Genomic DNA, 16,809 nt, shown 5'->3' with positions numbered 1-16,809 from the left:
TTTTCAGGCATTTTCGGGCGAAAGTTTCGCCCGTTTCAACCTTCTTGATCCCTCCATAGCACAGTGGATGCTATTCTCTTACAAGCATTTGCCATGTTGTGAAAAAAGCCAGTGTTTTTGTCCCCCAGCTCTCAGCCAGGTCGCTCTTGAGTTCTGCCTCCAGCGTATTTTCACCCATTTAAGAATTTCATCACGTATACTTTTCACTTCCACCATCCATAACATCCATTTTTATGAGCTCACTAGATTCGCTTATTTTATCCTGAAGACTTCAATGGACTTAAGAACCTCATCTTTCTTTTTTAAATTTTAACTTGTCGTTGAACAAGGATTTGTTCAACCCTCAGCTTCTCCTTTAGAAGTTTTAACTTGACGAAAAATTGATAACTACTCCATTCTTCCATTTTGAAGCCCTTACACCATATCTCTACCTCCTCCTTGAGGTCATAAACTTCCAAACAAGCCAGATTAATCCAGAACAGATGTTTTTAAGACTACTGGTTGTCAGGGAACAGTAAGAACGAATTGTGATCAGAAACTGGCCTTGGAAGGATTGAAGCTCCAATATCAGGAAACGGTTCTTCCAAATCATTGGATATTAAGAATTTATCAGGCTTACTCATAGTAGGGGGGAAGACGGCTATTCATCCACGTAAATGTAGCTCCAAACAATGGAATATCTATGAGCTCCATCTCTTGAATAAATTTTGAGAGATTCCTAATGCTTATGGAGTATCTGCCCCAATTTCCAATACCTACTGTTGATTCTGCTGATGTAATTGTTGCATAAAAAGCTTCTATTTCTTTAGCACCTACAGTCATGCTGACCGAAGCACCTGTACTTCAATCGATTAACCAAGCACGGGAGATATTCGCTAAACAGATAACCGGGATATTGAATAAAAGAAGGGAACAGTATTCGTGGACAGATGAGCGTTTGCGACCATTTACAAGCTTCCTGTGACATTTAGTAATAATTCCCCTCTTGACTCACTTGAATCAGTTTGAGATCCTGACCAGGAATTACTCTTTTTGTAAATATACCTGATGGTAATGAAATATCTCCACCCATCCCCCCACCAACGCAAGCACCAAGGGATCCCCCATCTGCTATGGGCTTTTGCAATTCCTTCCAAAAAGTATTCCTCCTCCACGGGTCAGTAGGGTCATACACACCCAGCAGCAGCCAATCAAAACAACCCTCCCTTCTTCTGAACTTGATGGAAATAGAAAACTAGCAACATCTTGTGCCATGCATTCAAGAATTTCCTCATTATAATGAAATCTAGCTCCAAACAATGATGCCCCCTCTAGTGCCAACCGGCAGAAGAAAGCACATCTCCACCAATTCAGTTCCCCAAAGATTTTGTTTTAGAAGATTCATATCTATCTGCTAAAATTTAGATTCCAACAGCCTTAAAACATCTTATTTTCTTTGCATTCTGAAATCCTAGCTGCCCTTATTTTGTTATAATCCCTCATCCCTCTATTATTCCAAAATCCCAGTTCATAGGATCAGATGTAAATGTCTTCTGCTGCCCATTGCTGTTGTTCTTGCAGAATGCTGAAATATGTCTTTTAAGTTCTTTCTTTCCTCTAGCTTTGCGGCAACTTGAAGCTTTGACCCTATTGTCACTGGCCCTCTAGTTTTTCCGACAACTGTTTGGATTGTATTAACTACTACAGATTCCCAATTCCAATGTTCTGCCCTACCTGCAAAACCCTTTCAGTCCAGTCTTCAACAGAGGGCCGGGGATCACTGCCAGTCTGAAAGAAGTTTGCTTCGGATATCTCCCAAGACGAAATATAGTAGCGAACTAAAGAATCTCCTTTACTGTTTCTGATTCTTGAATCCGATTCACCTCTAACAGCAGCCTTAGAAGTTAGAACTTCCAACCCCCACTATTACCATAGAACCTGTTATTTTCTCCATTATTTTCAGCTCTGCAAAGCAGGACCAGGCACAACATCCATTGAAGCTCAAGAGAAGGAAGCAGTCGACTGAGACCCAAATGATGAAGGCCTTCCAGGTTCCAGGTATACCCACGACAGTAGGATCAACAACCGACGAAAAAATGGAATGTTGGGTCCCAGCATCCTCCACCAAAGGTGAATTCCCATTTAACCTCGTGGACAATTCTTTCCTTAAGAAAATTTCTAGTTCCATCTATCTTCTCGCGTGTTAAAGACAGCGAAACCAGCATTCTTGAAGGGTAAAGGCATCTTTTTACCAGAAGAAACACTTTTTTACTTCAAGCAGTACCACTTAGCCCTTTCCCTCACCTCAAAGTGCCCAACGCCTTTTGAAATTTGATTTTGTGGATCACACTGTCTTCCAATAACAGGATCAAAAGTTCGGATTCTCCCATAGAGCCTTTGTCTCAAAAACTTGCACATAACCGAGTCGACTTGCTACTCACTTTGTCTCCAACCAAATTCGAACTTGGAAGGTCTACCATAATCAGAGTAAGCGTACTCATCCTACTGACTGCCTGAATCCATAAAAATCTATCTCTTCCCTTCAATCTGCAAAGGAAAATCGGAGCAGCTCCTCCCAGTTTCACTAGAACTCAAGCCTCTGAAAGCATAAGCTCTAAGGAATCAGAGCAGACGACCTATTAAGGGTTCACCGATGAGGTTGCCGACCACGACCACCCTGAATGTATCATCCTCCCATGTATGGAGCAGCATTCCGATCACCAAATAACCAGCTGAAAAAGGCACATGTGATCTTGTCGGACACAATCTGCCAATCCAGTTGAATTGAAATAGACCTGGGACGGTCTTTATCACCAACACCACATCATCTGTGGCCAACAGTTCGAAGTTCGAACAGAACAATAGAGTTGTTAATTTCTAACACTTTCATGATCCCATTGAGATGCCAGAACAATTTTTCAACCTTGGCTAGATCTCATTCGAACCATTCCAACTTTCGAGTTTCACGGGAACGCATCTAGAGAGGATTGAAAGCCTGCTAATCACTTCTGAAGCTTCCACCGTTCTGTGCTGCTCCAAGAGCATCTGTTCTCTGGTCTGCGGCACCACAACACCACGATAGAAAGCTGCAAAATAGAATGAGCCGGAAAATGAAATTCTACTGTTGCTCTTATCTTTCCCCCTTGAAGAAACATCATACGATGACACTTCCCTTCCGCTCAGAGCTTGCACATTCTCACGTTCACGAGGTTAGAGATTTCCATTCCCAACGTCTCTGATTTATTGGTTGAATAATGTCCATTTCCGGTTGAATCTTGTACCCTGTACTTGAAGTTGGGATAACACAGCTACGACTTTCCTAGTCTGGTAGCTACACCCTTGTTTTGCCGCCATTTCGATTTTCTAATCACTCTTTGATTTCTTGACGTCCCATTTGGGGTAATATTGCACATATTTCGGTCAAAATTCGGTAGAAGATATCGAAATCCCATATTTTTCACCCAAAATTTCGGTAATTTCGGCTGAAATTCTGTAAAGGAATAAAAAATTAATATTTTGCCGAAATTTCAGAAATTTTGGTCCTGAGATTCGAAATTTGGTAAATTTCGGTTTCGGAACGTTTCGATTTCGGTCCTCACCAAAATCAAAAATTTCAGTCCGAAATTTCGGATTTCGGACGAAATTTAAGACCTCGATGGCCACTTTCAATGTACATTTTTTACGCTTTCATGCAAGTATTCATCCCATGACGTACCACTCGCCAATATGTATAGCATGCATAATATGGCTGAACACATTGAAACCTATTATGAGTAAATAGAATACAACATGCATGGTCACACACACACACACACAAAGTTATAAACTAAGCATTTTGTTTTGTTGAAACATGTACAGTGTCCGTGCAAGTACCAACTCGGACAAGAACTTGCCCAAGGAAGAAGGGATTTGACTAGAAATTGATAAGTTAGATAGGAAAGAGGAAGAGACCCCTCTCTGCCTCTGAATTACAGTCTAGAGAAACTTTAAAAAGCGAACGAATCGGGATCCTTGACCAAGAAGAAAGTTTTTGGAGACAAAGATCTAAGGATCAGTGGCAGCTGCCGGAGATTGTAGTTCAAGTTATTTTCATTGGATGGCCACATCTCATGGAGATGTATCCTTGAAGCCTAGATTGGTTTAGAGGAGGAATTATTAATTATTTTTCTAGTATCTTCAATTCCAAGTGGTTTAGCAAACCATGGATCTTTGGAGACTTTCCGCAAATCCCTGTAGCTGAGCTTCCACTTCTCAAAGCCTCTTCCTCCTCCAAGATGGAATGGATAGCCCTGTTTAATTTAAATAAACACAAACCCCTGGGTCCTAATGGTTTCCCCTTATGCTCCTGCTAGGAATTCTAGGAGATCACTGAGCCTAATTTGACGGTGGTGATGAAGAAATTTTATTTTTTCAATGGTTCGACCAAGCTTTCAGTGGCTCTTTTATATCGCTTATCCCTAAAGTCCACAATGCTAAGGATATACAATATTTTAGCCTATCAACTTAATCGGAAGCGTCTACAAAATTTTCTCCAAAATCCTTTCATTGACGCTTAAGCGTCTTATGCCTTATTTGGTTGCAAATAAGCAAAGGAAATCTATACCCAAGAGAAAATTTACTGATGGAATCATTGTTGCCAATGAAGGTATTGGTTCAACCAAAAGGCTTGGTGCCAAAGGTATGCTCCTCAAGCTCGACCTTGAGAAAGCTTATGATCACCTCAAATGACCGCTATTGAAGTGGATGTTAAGAAAAAATAGGTTTAGGACTCAAATGGAGAAAGTGGGTGGAGTGGTGAGTGTCCTACGTTCAGTTTGCTATTCTTTTCAACTGTGTGTGTGTGTGTGAGTGTGTGGGTGTGTTGGGGGGGGGGGGGGGGGGAGGAGATTCTCTTTCTCATTTCCTGCTTACTTTGGCAGTGGAGAATATTAGAAAACAATGAATTTAGGTTTTATAAATGGTCTTGAATCTTGCCCTGGCAGGCCCACTATTGCTCATTTGCAATATGTGGAAGATACCACTGTTTTTCCTGAGGACTCCGCCCTAGGCAGCCAGGATTAGTATCCTTATCCCTCTTGTTGAAGATCTGGTCAACGGATAAACAAAACTAAATCGGTTGAGTGTGGTATTAACTTGGATAATAATGAGGTGGATGCCATCGCGTTGGTGGTGGGATTTAGTGAATCGTCCTTCCCAATAAATACCTAGGGCTTCCCCGTAGAGATGGTTCTCTTTGTCAACATGATTAGGACCCTGTGGTAGAAAGAATTGAATATCACCTTGAATCTTGGAAGAGAGAATATCTTTCTCTTCCGAGGTCTCCTTGCTGAAAGCGGCTTTATAGAATATCCCCTCTTTTTTCCTATCAACATATAGGATACCTCCCATAGTAGCGAACAAAATCGACCTTTTCTCCCGCAACTTCCTGTGGACTAATGACTCAATTGTGCGAAGGGTTCACCAGATAAATTGGAAGACCATTTGCCGCCCTAAGTGGGAGGGAACTCTAGGTATCAAGAATATAAATGCCCAAAATCGTGCGTTGTTGGCCGAATGGCCGTGGAGAATTTTCACCAATAATAAGGATTTATGGCAAGGGTGGTTACTGCCAAACAGCAAAATCCAAGCTTGAGTCTTATTCTCGGCATGGGTGGAGGAAGAGTCGCACATACAGATAAATTGGAAGATGGTGTTCCAATCTTTCAAGCCCCTAATCTCTTCACATGTTGGTAATGGGGAAAATACAAGGTTTTAAAATTCGGTTTCGGTTTCAATTTCGGTCGGCACGGAAATGGAAACATTTCGCTTTGGTGGGAATCTTGTAAAATTACAGAAATGTATAGAAACATGCAAATGATGAAATTTTATAATCTTTTAAAAAAACATATGCAAAATGATGAAATTTTAAGATGAAACTTTGGGAAATGCTAGAATAAGCACAAATACGTACTTAGAAACCATCACATAAGCAACAAAACCATCTATAATGGATTAATCACTTCTAACACCTAGTGACATGTGTTGTCGCGTATGTCTTAAACAATAAAGTCAATAAAGAAGTACAATGTAATGAAGTATAAGAAAGTCCAATGATTAGTCTCCCCTCTAAGGACCCCGACTCAATGTCAATACCACATAGAGTTACGAGGTATTATTGCCATTGGTCCTATGCCGATCTGACATCCCGTGCATAAGATACAGCTACTTTGCTGTGAAGTTCAATGATGTTGCCTACCAGATATCATTCTCTACATTAATGAAATGAAATGCAAATGATTACACCTTTCCATTTTTTGCCGTTACGAATATTTCGGTAGAATTTTAGGAATTTCGGTCGAGTTTTAGGAATTTCAGTCGAATTTTAGGGAAATAATGACATGAAAGAAAATCATGTAGATTTCATTTCGATGGGGATGGAAATGGAAATATTTCGGTCATTTTGGGGAAATTTAAAACATGGAAAAAATACAATCTTCTGGTTGGATAGATGGTGTGGGGAACACCTCCCAGGGTACAAACTTTTGCATGGACGGCTATTATGGAGAGAATTCAAGGGTGGATTTCCTTCAAACGAGGAATATTATAATTGTTGATCACCGTGCTCTTTGCATAGAAAAGGGCGAATCGGTAGACCACTTGCTCCTGCACTGTAAGGTAGCTAGAGAGGTATGGAATAGGTTGTTATCTAGATTTGGTGTTCCATGGATTTTCCCGGCAAAGTTATCAGAGCTCTTCGAACATTGGGAGTGGTGTGCATGGAAAGGCAAGGGTAAAATTCTAAGGAGTATTTCCTTTCTAGCTATAATATGGGTGATATGGAAGGAAAGAAATGCTAGGCTCTTCAAAGGATTCTCCATGCGCCCCTCTTTCCTCTTCAACAAAGTTGTAGCGCTTATCATCTCCTGGGTGAGACTCATCCCCAGCTTTGCTTTTGTATTGGCCTTTGATTTGTGGCATGGTTGGCGGGTGATATGCAATGCAGTTAGGGGAAATCCGAAGGTAGATCAAGTATGGGAACCACCTGTACAAGGTTTTTTGAAATTTAACTTTGATGGATCTAGCATGGGGAATCCTGGTCCATCTGGTATTGGTGGGGTGTTAAGAGACGATCAAGGGAGGGTTGTGTGGGCTTTCTCGGGTCCAATTGGGATTTCGGATGTGAACAAGGCGTAGGTTCGAGCCGTACATCATGGTATAAAGCTTCTTAACAATGTCTTAAATAGGGTGGAGATTGAAGGTGATTCAAAAAATGTCATAAGTTGGATTAATGAGTCACTCTCTCCTCCTTCGAGATTTGCGACATTCTTTGATGAGATTCAAGACATGATTGGAAGCTTTCATCTTCAGGCATATATATCATGTGAAAAGATCAGCAATCGAGATTGCAGATAAATTAGCAAGAGAAGGAGTCTTTAGGGAGGGTTTGGAACAGTTTGACTATCTTCCCCCTTGAGTTTCTGGCTTCTTGATTACTGTACAACTAATGTTTTTGATTTTCTTTTATTTTATCTTGTATTTTCCTCGGGACTTCCTCGGTCTCATTTCTTAATATATTATCTATTTGCCCTTTCAAAAAAAAAAAAGGTGGTGTGGGGAACCATTGGCGATGTCTTTCCGTTATCTCTATGGTAGGGCGATTAATCCAAGAGCTTCGATAGTGGATTATGTGGATGAAGCTAGCAATCGAAGGGTTATCACTCCATTATTGAGGCGAGGGGTTTCTCTCATAATTTTTGAAGAATTTTCGGAGCTATCGGCTCGAATTAGCAACCATTATTTTTCTATTGCTGGGTTTGAGGATGAGGTTATATGGACCCCCAAAAAAGATCGCTCCTTTTATGTGAAGCCATTATACAATAGACCCTTTATTAGCTCCCAAGATTTCCCAGCATTTGGAAATCATTGCCATTCCATAGAGCCGCAGCTTTCCTTTGGAGTTTTTTCATGGGAAAGTCCTTCTTGAATATCAGTTGATCAAGAGAAATATTTGTGACAGTCGTGACTGTGTTTTTTGTGGTTTCCATGTTGAGACTGCCGCTCATCTATTCATTCACTGCCCCAGGGCAGCTTGGATTTGGATTGTCTTCATATTGCACCTTAGTCTTATACTCTTATCCTTTTGGAAGTGCTTATGGCTTGCTGTCTAGCAATCGCCTGTTTTCTCATTCACATGGGATTGGATGTTAATAATGAAAAAAAAATCTATATTTTTTTTTGAATGATAATGAAAAAAAAATCTATTAGAAAGCAATCTCTGGGAAATTCATATCAATTTCCGAATTTTTTTAATTTTTTTTTTGAACTGGTAATCGATTTCCGGTGGATAACAATCCATCTTTCTTCCATTTCAAAAAAAATTAAAAAATCTATCTTTCTTTCTTTTGCTCTTTTCCCAATCAATCGTGAAATGGTGTCGAACGAAGCTTGACAATAAGGGGTTTAACTGTTAAGGCTAGGTGGTTTGCTAGTGTGGCTGCTCAAGATATAATGACTAATTGGATTAAGACATGAGTGGAGTTACCTCCCCAACTCGTCTGCTTGATGTTTGGACACCTCCAGAGGTCAAGTAGATTAAGTTGAATTTATATGCTAGTAGCAAGTTCCATAATCTAAGCATTGGCGTGACCCATTCAGCTTGAGTTGGGGAAATTTTTTCCAATTATCTCGCAGTTTGTTCTGTCCTATGCAAGTCCATGTGGGAACAGTTATGGATCAGAAGCAGAAGTTCTTGCAGTTTGGATGGGTGTCAGATTGAATTGTAATGTCGGGGTCTCAAAGCTTTGGATTGAAGGAGATCCTCTCAATACTATCTGGTGGCTCAGTAGGGAAGTTGTTTCCCATGATATTTTGGCATTATTTAAAAGATATTTTTGATATCTTGATAGAGATGGTGATTCCTCGTCCGAAATTCATAGAGAAGGCAATGCATCCGCGCCCGCTAATCATCTTGCAAATTCTTGATATCCTATTCCGGGTTATTGATTTGGCATGGTCTACCAGAGTTGTAATTCTAGGTCTTTGTTAGCTTTTTGTTTTTGGTGTTTGAGTCAGTTGTGGTGCGACCCTATTTTTGTTGTATAGTCATTTTTCCTCTCTTTGTTGTCATTTAAATGTCACATTTTCTAAAGGAAAGGAGCTGGCTCGAGCTTGTCGATGATTGACGTGGTCAATTTTTCGTTAACTTGGAAGAGTCAAAAGAGTTTTGGCTGACTTGGTAGGGAAAAACACAGACCCGGATGATAACTCGACCGAGGTAAAACCTAGTCAACTTGGGCAATTCAATGGGTCAATCGGGTAGTTTTTAAAGAGTGAGTATGATAACCCTAGAAGGGCACCTGGCACCATGGCATTCAAGTTGACTTGAATTGGGACTCAACCAAATAAACTCACAAGAAATGAGAAGTGAAGCGATTAACAATTTTCAAACCATATTGTGGCGCTCTACAAAATTTACAACAGAGTGTATCATTGGCCAAAGAATCTTTGAATACCCAAAAAAACAGTATTACCTCTACATGGAAAGCACTCATAAAGACACAAAATTCAAAGTTCATCCATGGAAAAAATCTCGTCATTAAGGGGCCGTTTGGTTACGCGGATTTTAGAATTCTAGTTTTAGCTTGAAAACAGTGTAAAAGAGGGTTCCTGCTCAAGCTGCCGTATGCTGTCCTGACAGCGTTGCTTGGATATTTAGTAAGAAATCCAGGTTTTAGAAATCTCTCCCCATCCTGAGATTCCTAAAACCTGGAAACATGGGATGATCTCCTACTCTCTTGCTGACGGAATGAAGGGCGAGAAATCAGAAAACGACAGCTAGTCTCTTTCTTCTCTTGTCTCCCACCTACAATTTTGAGGAAATCCAAGATTCTAAAATCCGCATATCCAAACGGCCCCTAAATGAAAAGTAAATTACAAATAGCCACCAAACCAAATGCAAGTGAGTAACACCCAAAGCAAAGAGGTCCTAAGACACTGTATACCTAAAATAAATCAACCACAGACAATTCTGAGACAAGACCATTAAAAAAAAATCTGCGACAAGAAGAAAATAATTAGTAATTGCTGAAATCAATTTCAGATCCCAAAGAAAAACCATAAGAGAGTGATATCACATAAGCCTTAACAATTTCAGACCAACTATTTTTCTAATTTCTAAAACCTACAAACAAACAACAAAAAAACCAATATCAAGAATCAATACATCATAGACGAAATCCTCGCAAACATGGGGGGAAACAACTATGCATTACTTATTAGTGACAGAAAAAAATCAATGAAGGTAAAAAAAAAATATAAGAAAAGCATAACCTCGAATTCCATCGCGAAACGGAGATCCGAATGCGAATCCTTGTGGAGAGGCAATAGTTATTGAATCGCTCGGAGCAGATTCTCCATTGAGAGGGTTTCGGGACAGGATGGTGGAGGCGGTGGCTTTCGGCCTCCACGATAGAGAAGAGAATCTCCTCCCTGCAAATCTCAGCATTTTATCCTTCTCCCTTTTTAAGACTCTTAGAGCTCTGCCAAAGAGAGAATGTTAGCAGTAATAAAATCTCAGAATCAAACTTTTTAAGACTCTTAGAGCTCTGCCAAATAGATACATAGGTTTCCTCAACAGTTTAGGACGTTTGTTTCAAACCCTAATTTTCTGGTACAGAGATTAAAAGAAGGGAAGACTGTATATAACATCACAAACCCTAATCCCATTTGTTGTAGTATATCAAAATGCAAATATTCAAAAAACCCAGAAAAAAACCCACAAATTGAGAGACAAATTGATTTTTCTAATCACAAACCCTGATCCCATTTCTTGCAGTATATCAAAATGCAAAAATTCAAAAAAACCCACAAATTTAGAGAGACAAATTTATTTACAGAGATAAAAAGAAGGCAACAAACCCTAATCCCATTTCTTGTAGTACATCAAAATGCAAAAATTCAAAACAAAAAAACCCATTTCATATTACAGTGCTTTCTTTTATCAAAAAAAAAACCATTTCAGGAGAAAAAAAACCACAAGTTAAGAGATTCAAATTGATTTACAGAGATAAACCAAGCTAACCAGAGGCCTTCAAATCAATCGCCAAGAATCCGGCGTTCTTTCCGGTCGCCGGAGGTTTGCTCCGTCGAGCTCCACTAGGTCTGCGCGTAGATGGAAGGTTATGAGAGGGACAGAATAGATATAAATGAGGGCTATTGATGTTGGCACTACATTGTTTTTATAATTACACTAACTCACCTTGTCTTTTATTATTTCAATAGATTTCAAAAGTTCTTTCAGTTCTCAATAAGCTCTCAAACTGCCAATAAAGAAGAAAAGACAAGTTGGGTTTGTGCAATTATCAAAACATAGTAGTGTCAATATCAGTAACGTAAATGAGGGACACTGTTACTTGAGGAATTATAGGATGTCTGCGCGTATTTTCACAAAATACAAGCATCTCTATCAGTACAAGTGGGCCCACGTATTTAGATGATCCAAACTATCCACCTGCGCGTATATTTCCAAAATACGATGATGTATTCGCTTACGTATTTCTAAGTGGGACCAACAAATGGATGGTTTAAGGGAAGTGGTATATTCACCCCCTTTTCTTTCCCAGGCTACCCCCTTAGCGAATTTAACACTACTCTATTTACACTACAAGGGGACCGCCCAGGGAAGAAAAGGGAGCGAATTATCATTTTCTTACTATAGATCATTTAAATACATAGGTCCTGGTTGTACTTTTGCTGGGAAAATACATATTCGGTAAAATGAGAAATTATAAGGTGAATGTCCATGTAGATCGGTGTAGGCGATACGACACAAGTACACTGCACTTGATATTTGATCTAACAGTGGCTCCTTAAAAAGTGTGCTGCTATTGGTTCAAATATCAAGGGTGGTAATTCACCGTATAGGGGCTGTTTGCATACGTGGATTTTAGAATCCAGATTTTTGTTTAAATGCGGTGTAAAATTCTAGATTTTGCAATCCATTACCCTAGATTTTAAGTAAGAAATCCAGGTTTTAGAAATCTTTACCCTAACCTGAGATTTCTAAAACCTGGAAACACTGGGGAACGATCTCCTGGTCTCTGGCTCAATGAAAAGAGGGGCGAGAAATCAGAAAATGACGGATTGTCTCCTTCACTCGTTTTCCATCGACGATTTTGAGGAAATCCAAGAATTTAAAATATTGATATCCAAACGGCCCCATAAAATCTCTGGAAAAATACACATACATGCAAAGAGATTTTATGTTGTATCCGCTCTTAATTGGGTGTCGTCCTTGATAGCTGATCCTAGGGTAATTGACTTTTTTGCTATAAAAACGTTTTCTAGCTTCGGTTTAGAAAGAAGAACATGTAGGAGAACGGCCATCTTTAATGACCGGGATTTTGCAAAAGAAGTCACCTACTTTCGCCTTATTTGCAAAAGCAATCTTACAATTTACAAAGGGCGCTGATATCTCCCCCCCCCCCCCCGCGGCGTCAAGGCTGTAATTGTAAACGTTAATTGTAACATATATAACACGTTTCCCAACTTTTTACCTCTCTCTCTCCAACTGGAACTATTGGTGGGCCCATCTTTTAAACCCTACCCATAGGATGATCCAAACCGTCCATTTGTTTGGCCACAAAGGTTGCATCCCAAAATATCATTTCCATAGGCTGATTATAGCCCTTCAATCTAAATAGAAACTACATATTACGCAACCTCTATACAATGGAAGGTTGCGACAGGTTGCACCCCAAAATATCATTTCCACTGGGGGGCCTACAATTGGGCTTCAATGTTATTGTACTACCCTCACCATAGGATGATCCAAACCATCCATTTGATGGGCCACAATGTAAATAGGTTGCGCCCTAAAATATCATTTCCATAGGATGATCGCAACCCTCCAATCTATAGAGGTTTCCATAAGATGCAGTTTATCTTTAGATCGGAGGGTTAGGACTTAGGATCATCCTATATAAATGATATTTTGGGGCCACAACCTATTTACATTGGGCCCATCAAATGGACGGTTTGGATCATTCTACATTGTGGCCCACTATACGACTCAGAATTTACAAAATAAATTGATATCTATAAAAATTGGGGACTCTTTCTCTTTAGGGTTGGCAATGGGGCGGGGCGGGGCGGGGCCGGATGTTGCATTCCCCATCCCTGCGGGAAGGAAAATTCCCCGCTTCGTGGATGGCAGGGAATCCCCCGCCCCCACCCTATGGGGAATATCTAATCCCCTTCCCTGCCCCGTCCCCGCCCCACAGAAAAAGAGCTATTTAACGCCCATAAAAAAGAAAAAGACAAGCTGTGTTTGTGCACTTATCAAAATATGGTAGTGCCAATATCACTAGCCTAAAAGAAATATTTACTGTTAACAAAAAAAATACTAAAATATTACTAAAATAAGAGGATATTGATAATGGCTTGCATATTAAAACGGGGTAGGGCAGGTCTATCTCCATCCCCATCCCCACTTTGGGGAATTTTTTAAGTCCCCGTCCCCGTCCCTGCTCCAAGTCGGGGAATCCCCACTCCGTGCGGGGGCGGGGCAGGGCGGATCCCTGTGTTTCACGAGTGAAATTGCCAGCTCTCTCTCTCTCTCTCTCTCTCTCTCTCTCTCTCTCTCTCTCTCCAGTTTTTCAAAATGAACTATGGCCCACACCATAGGATGATCCAAGCCGTCCATTTGATAGGCCACATCGTAAATAGGCTGTATCCCAAAAAACAATTTCCATATGATATGCAAATGATATTTTGGGGCGCAACCTATTTACATTGAGGCCCATCGAATGGATGGTTTGGATCATCCTATGGTCTGGACCATACACTTCATTTTCAAAAGTATGGGTGGGGCCTACAATTGGGCCTTAGTGTTACTGTACGAACCACACTATAGGATGATCCAAACCATGGATGGGTTGGATCATCCTATGGTGTGGACCGTACACGTCATTTTGAAAAATATGGGTATGATTGGGCCGTAATGTTACTGTACGACAAACTCCACAGGATGATCCAAACTATCCATTTGATGGGCCAGTGTAAATAGGTTGTGCCCCAAAAATCATTTCCATAGGATTATCGCAACCCTCCAATTTATAGAGGTTGCAGTATATGTAGTTTCTATTTAGATCGGAGGGCTAGTATCAGCCAATGGAAATTATATCTTGGGACGCAACCACAGTGTAGCAAATCAAATGGACGGTTTGGATCATCCTATGGTGTGGCGTTCATTTTGAAAAGTATGGGCAGGGCACGGCTCCTGTTGAGCCCACCAACTGTTACTATTCACGAGGCGGCTGGTCTGAATTGCGATAGACCAGCCGTGAAAAGGCTTTTTGCAATGGAGCTTAGCAAATCCCATTTTATTAATGTTTTTCTTCTTTTTCTTTTTCTTTGAAAGTATATTGTTGGAAAGTGTTTTGATTTCTGATGCCTAACCCATTATTTATTTCTTCTTATTATTGCACTTTTATAATCATTCTTTTTCTAATCTCTTCCTATGAATGAAACAAATTTTCTTTTTAAGGTTTTTGATACGTAATTTTGAAAGATCTAGTTTTGTCCACTCATGATCTTTTGCATTAGTTTTTCCTTCCACTCGTTTTCTATCTTTCAATTTCTCAAATTTTTAAATAACCTCCACCCGTGCAATACAGGTAGCCCCCTTATTTGCTTCTAGTAATATATAGCTCTACCATATTTTGATAATGGCACTACTCACTTTGTTTTAGAAAGTCCCGTGAAGGGATGGAAAGGTGCATTGATGTTCATTTGTTGTTATAGATCACTTCATATCTGCCCAAAACGATTGCATGATTTTGGCCTTAATCAGTGTTTGTTTTCTACCGCACGCCGCATGTTCGATGAAATTCCTGACAGAGAAGTTCCCAACAAATTTGAGTCACTTACAGAAACAACTCCCCATTCCTTCAACAACTTAGTTATCGGATTCGCGAAACAAGGCGATGTGAAGGATGCATTGAAGTTTTTCAGCCGGATGAACGACTTTGGTGTAAAACCCACCAAGTTCACACTCTGTACTGTTCTTAATTCTTGCTCGAAAGTGTTTGATCATCATTTGGGATGGCAGGTTCATGCTCGGATAATTCGACTGGGATACGAAGAAAATCTGTTTCTAAACAGTGCGCTTGTTGATTTATATGCGAAATGTGGGGCGTTGGTTGATGCGAGGAAGGTTTTTGGTGGTATGAAGGAACATGATATAGTTTCTTGGACTTCAATTATATCTGGGTTATCAAAAAATGGGCATGGAAAAGAAGCATTGATACTGTTTAAAGAGATGCTGGAGATTGATATTTCACCCAATTGCATCACTTTTGCTAGCATGATCAGTGCTTGTACAGAGCTAGAGTCAGCATTTGAGCATGGTACATTGCTCCATGCTCATGTTATAAAACGTGGGTTTGAGCCAAACAGCTTTGTGATCAGCTCTCTTATTGACTTCTATGCAAAATGTGGGGAAATCGATCAAGCTATCTTACTATTTGATGCAACATTGGAGGCAGATACCATTATTTACAACTCCATGATTGCTGGTTTTTCTCAGAACTTCCTTGGAAATGAGGCCTTGAATCTTTTCGTGGAAATGCGGAGGAACGGAATGGGTCCGACCAATTTCACTTTCGGTAGCCTTTTGAATGCTTGTGGGAGTGTAGCAATACTAAAACAGGGAAAACAGATCCATTCACTTGTAACAAAGACGGGTTCAGATCAGAATGTGTTTGTGTCATGCTCTTTGATAGACATGTATTCCAAGTGTGGCAGTGTCGACGAAGCTCGTCATGTTTTTGACCACACGGTTGAGAGGAACAACATCTTGTGGACTTCGATGATCACGGGTTATGCTAAGAATGGAAGAGGGACAGATGGGTTGAAGTTGTTTGAGAAGTTTGTGAGGGAAGGTGGGAGACCAGACCATATATGTTTTACTGGTGTTTTGACTGCTTGCAACCATGAAGGGCTTCTTGATAAGGGCATAGAGTATTTCAACTCAATGGAAAACGAATATGGTCTGATTCCTGAAGTAGACCAATATGCTTGCATGATTGATCTTTATGGAAGAAATGGTCATCTGAGAAAAGCTGAGGAGTTGATGAATGCCATGCCTTTTGAGCCTAATGCAGTAATGTGGAGCTCTTTTTTGGGCTTTTGTAGAGTTCATGGTGAGGTAGAGCTTGGAAAGGAAGCTGCAAATCAGATCTTTAAGATGGAACCGTATAATGCTACACCCTACTTAACACTTGCAAGTATATATGCCGAAGTTGGCATGTGGGATGAAGTAGCTGAGGTTAGGAAATTGATGGATTGCAAGGGACTGAGGAAGAGAGCTGGATGGAGTTGGGTTGAAGTGAATAAGTGACTTCGTTTTCAATGTATGATAAATGTTCCGTATATTTAAGGTTGTGAGGAGCCTTTGAATAGTTTGCCTTAGTACAACCAAAGATGAACCGAAGCAAACCAAACCAAAAGAAGCGGCTTCATATGAAAGTTGTGAACTTCGAACCCATACTAGAAACAAGCATACAGATGATCAAGAAGCGATATCTTCTCCCTTCTGTAAGCATAACAATTCCAGAAGAAAATCATTGAAGTATTTAGGAGTTCTATCCGATGCTTTATAATCTCACAATTGTAGCACAATTCATCATTTTATTTCTAAATGAGAGTACAGAGAACAGAAGTTAGCGCCTGAAATGAAAGCCACAACACCATTGTTTTCTCAAAAAAAGCACATATTTGGCTACCATGAATTCTTTGTTCATGATAAATCGGAGTTTCCAAGTGGAGATGAGGGTGAAGTCGCTAAAGATC

The 16,809-nt window shown here is 40.1% G+C and overlaps 1 protein-coding gene and 1 pseudogene across 3 annotated transcripts in view; one reads left to right on the top strand and one right to left on the bottom strand.

Moving 5' to 3' along the window:
* The window catches only part of LOC143880410 (cytochrome b-c1 complex subunit Rieske-4, mitochondrial-like), a 23,835-nt gene extending 12,652 nt beyond the window's left edge, over nucleotides 1-11,183 (bottom strand). For 2 of the 3 annotated variants that reach the window (XM_077383392.1, XM_077383394.1), the window contains exons 1-2: nucleotides 11,039-11,183; nucleotides 10,288-10,496 (exon numbers count right to left, since the gene is read on the bottom strand). In XM_077383392.1, coding sequence (XP_077239507.1) covers nucleotides 10,288-10,462 — 175 coding nt within the window. In that variant the 5' untranslated portion in view covers nucleotides 10,463-10,496; nucleotides 11,039-11,183. Of the gene's footprint in view, nucleotides 1-10,287; nucleotides 10,497-11,019 lie in introns of all 3 variants that reach the window. The other variant, XM_077383393.1, reaches the window with a different exon arrangement.
* A 3,188-nt stretch (nucleotides 11,184-14,371) lies between these two features.
* LOC143878656 (pentatricopeptide repeat-containing protein At2g13600 pseudogene) lies at nucleotides 14,372-16,697 on the top strand (annotated as a pseudogene).
* The last annotated feature ends 112 nt before the right edge of the window (nucleotides 16,698-16,809 follow it).

This window comes from Tasmannia lanceolata, unplaced genomic scaffold (genome assembly GCF_043159265.1).
Source record: "Tasmannia lanceolata isolate RefF3 unplaced genomic scaffold, GAP_Taslan_0.1 ptg000006l, whole genome shotgun sequence".
Classification (NCBI taxonomy): Eukaryota; Viridiplantae; Streptophyta; class Magnoliopsida; order Canellales; family Winteraceae; genus Tasmannia; species Tasmannia lanceolata.
Note: the sequence above shows the minus strand (reverse complement) of the source record. Positions and strands in the feature narration are given on the sequence as shown.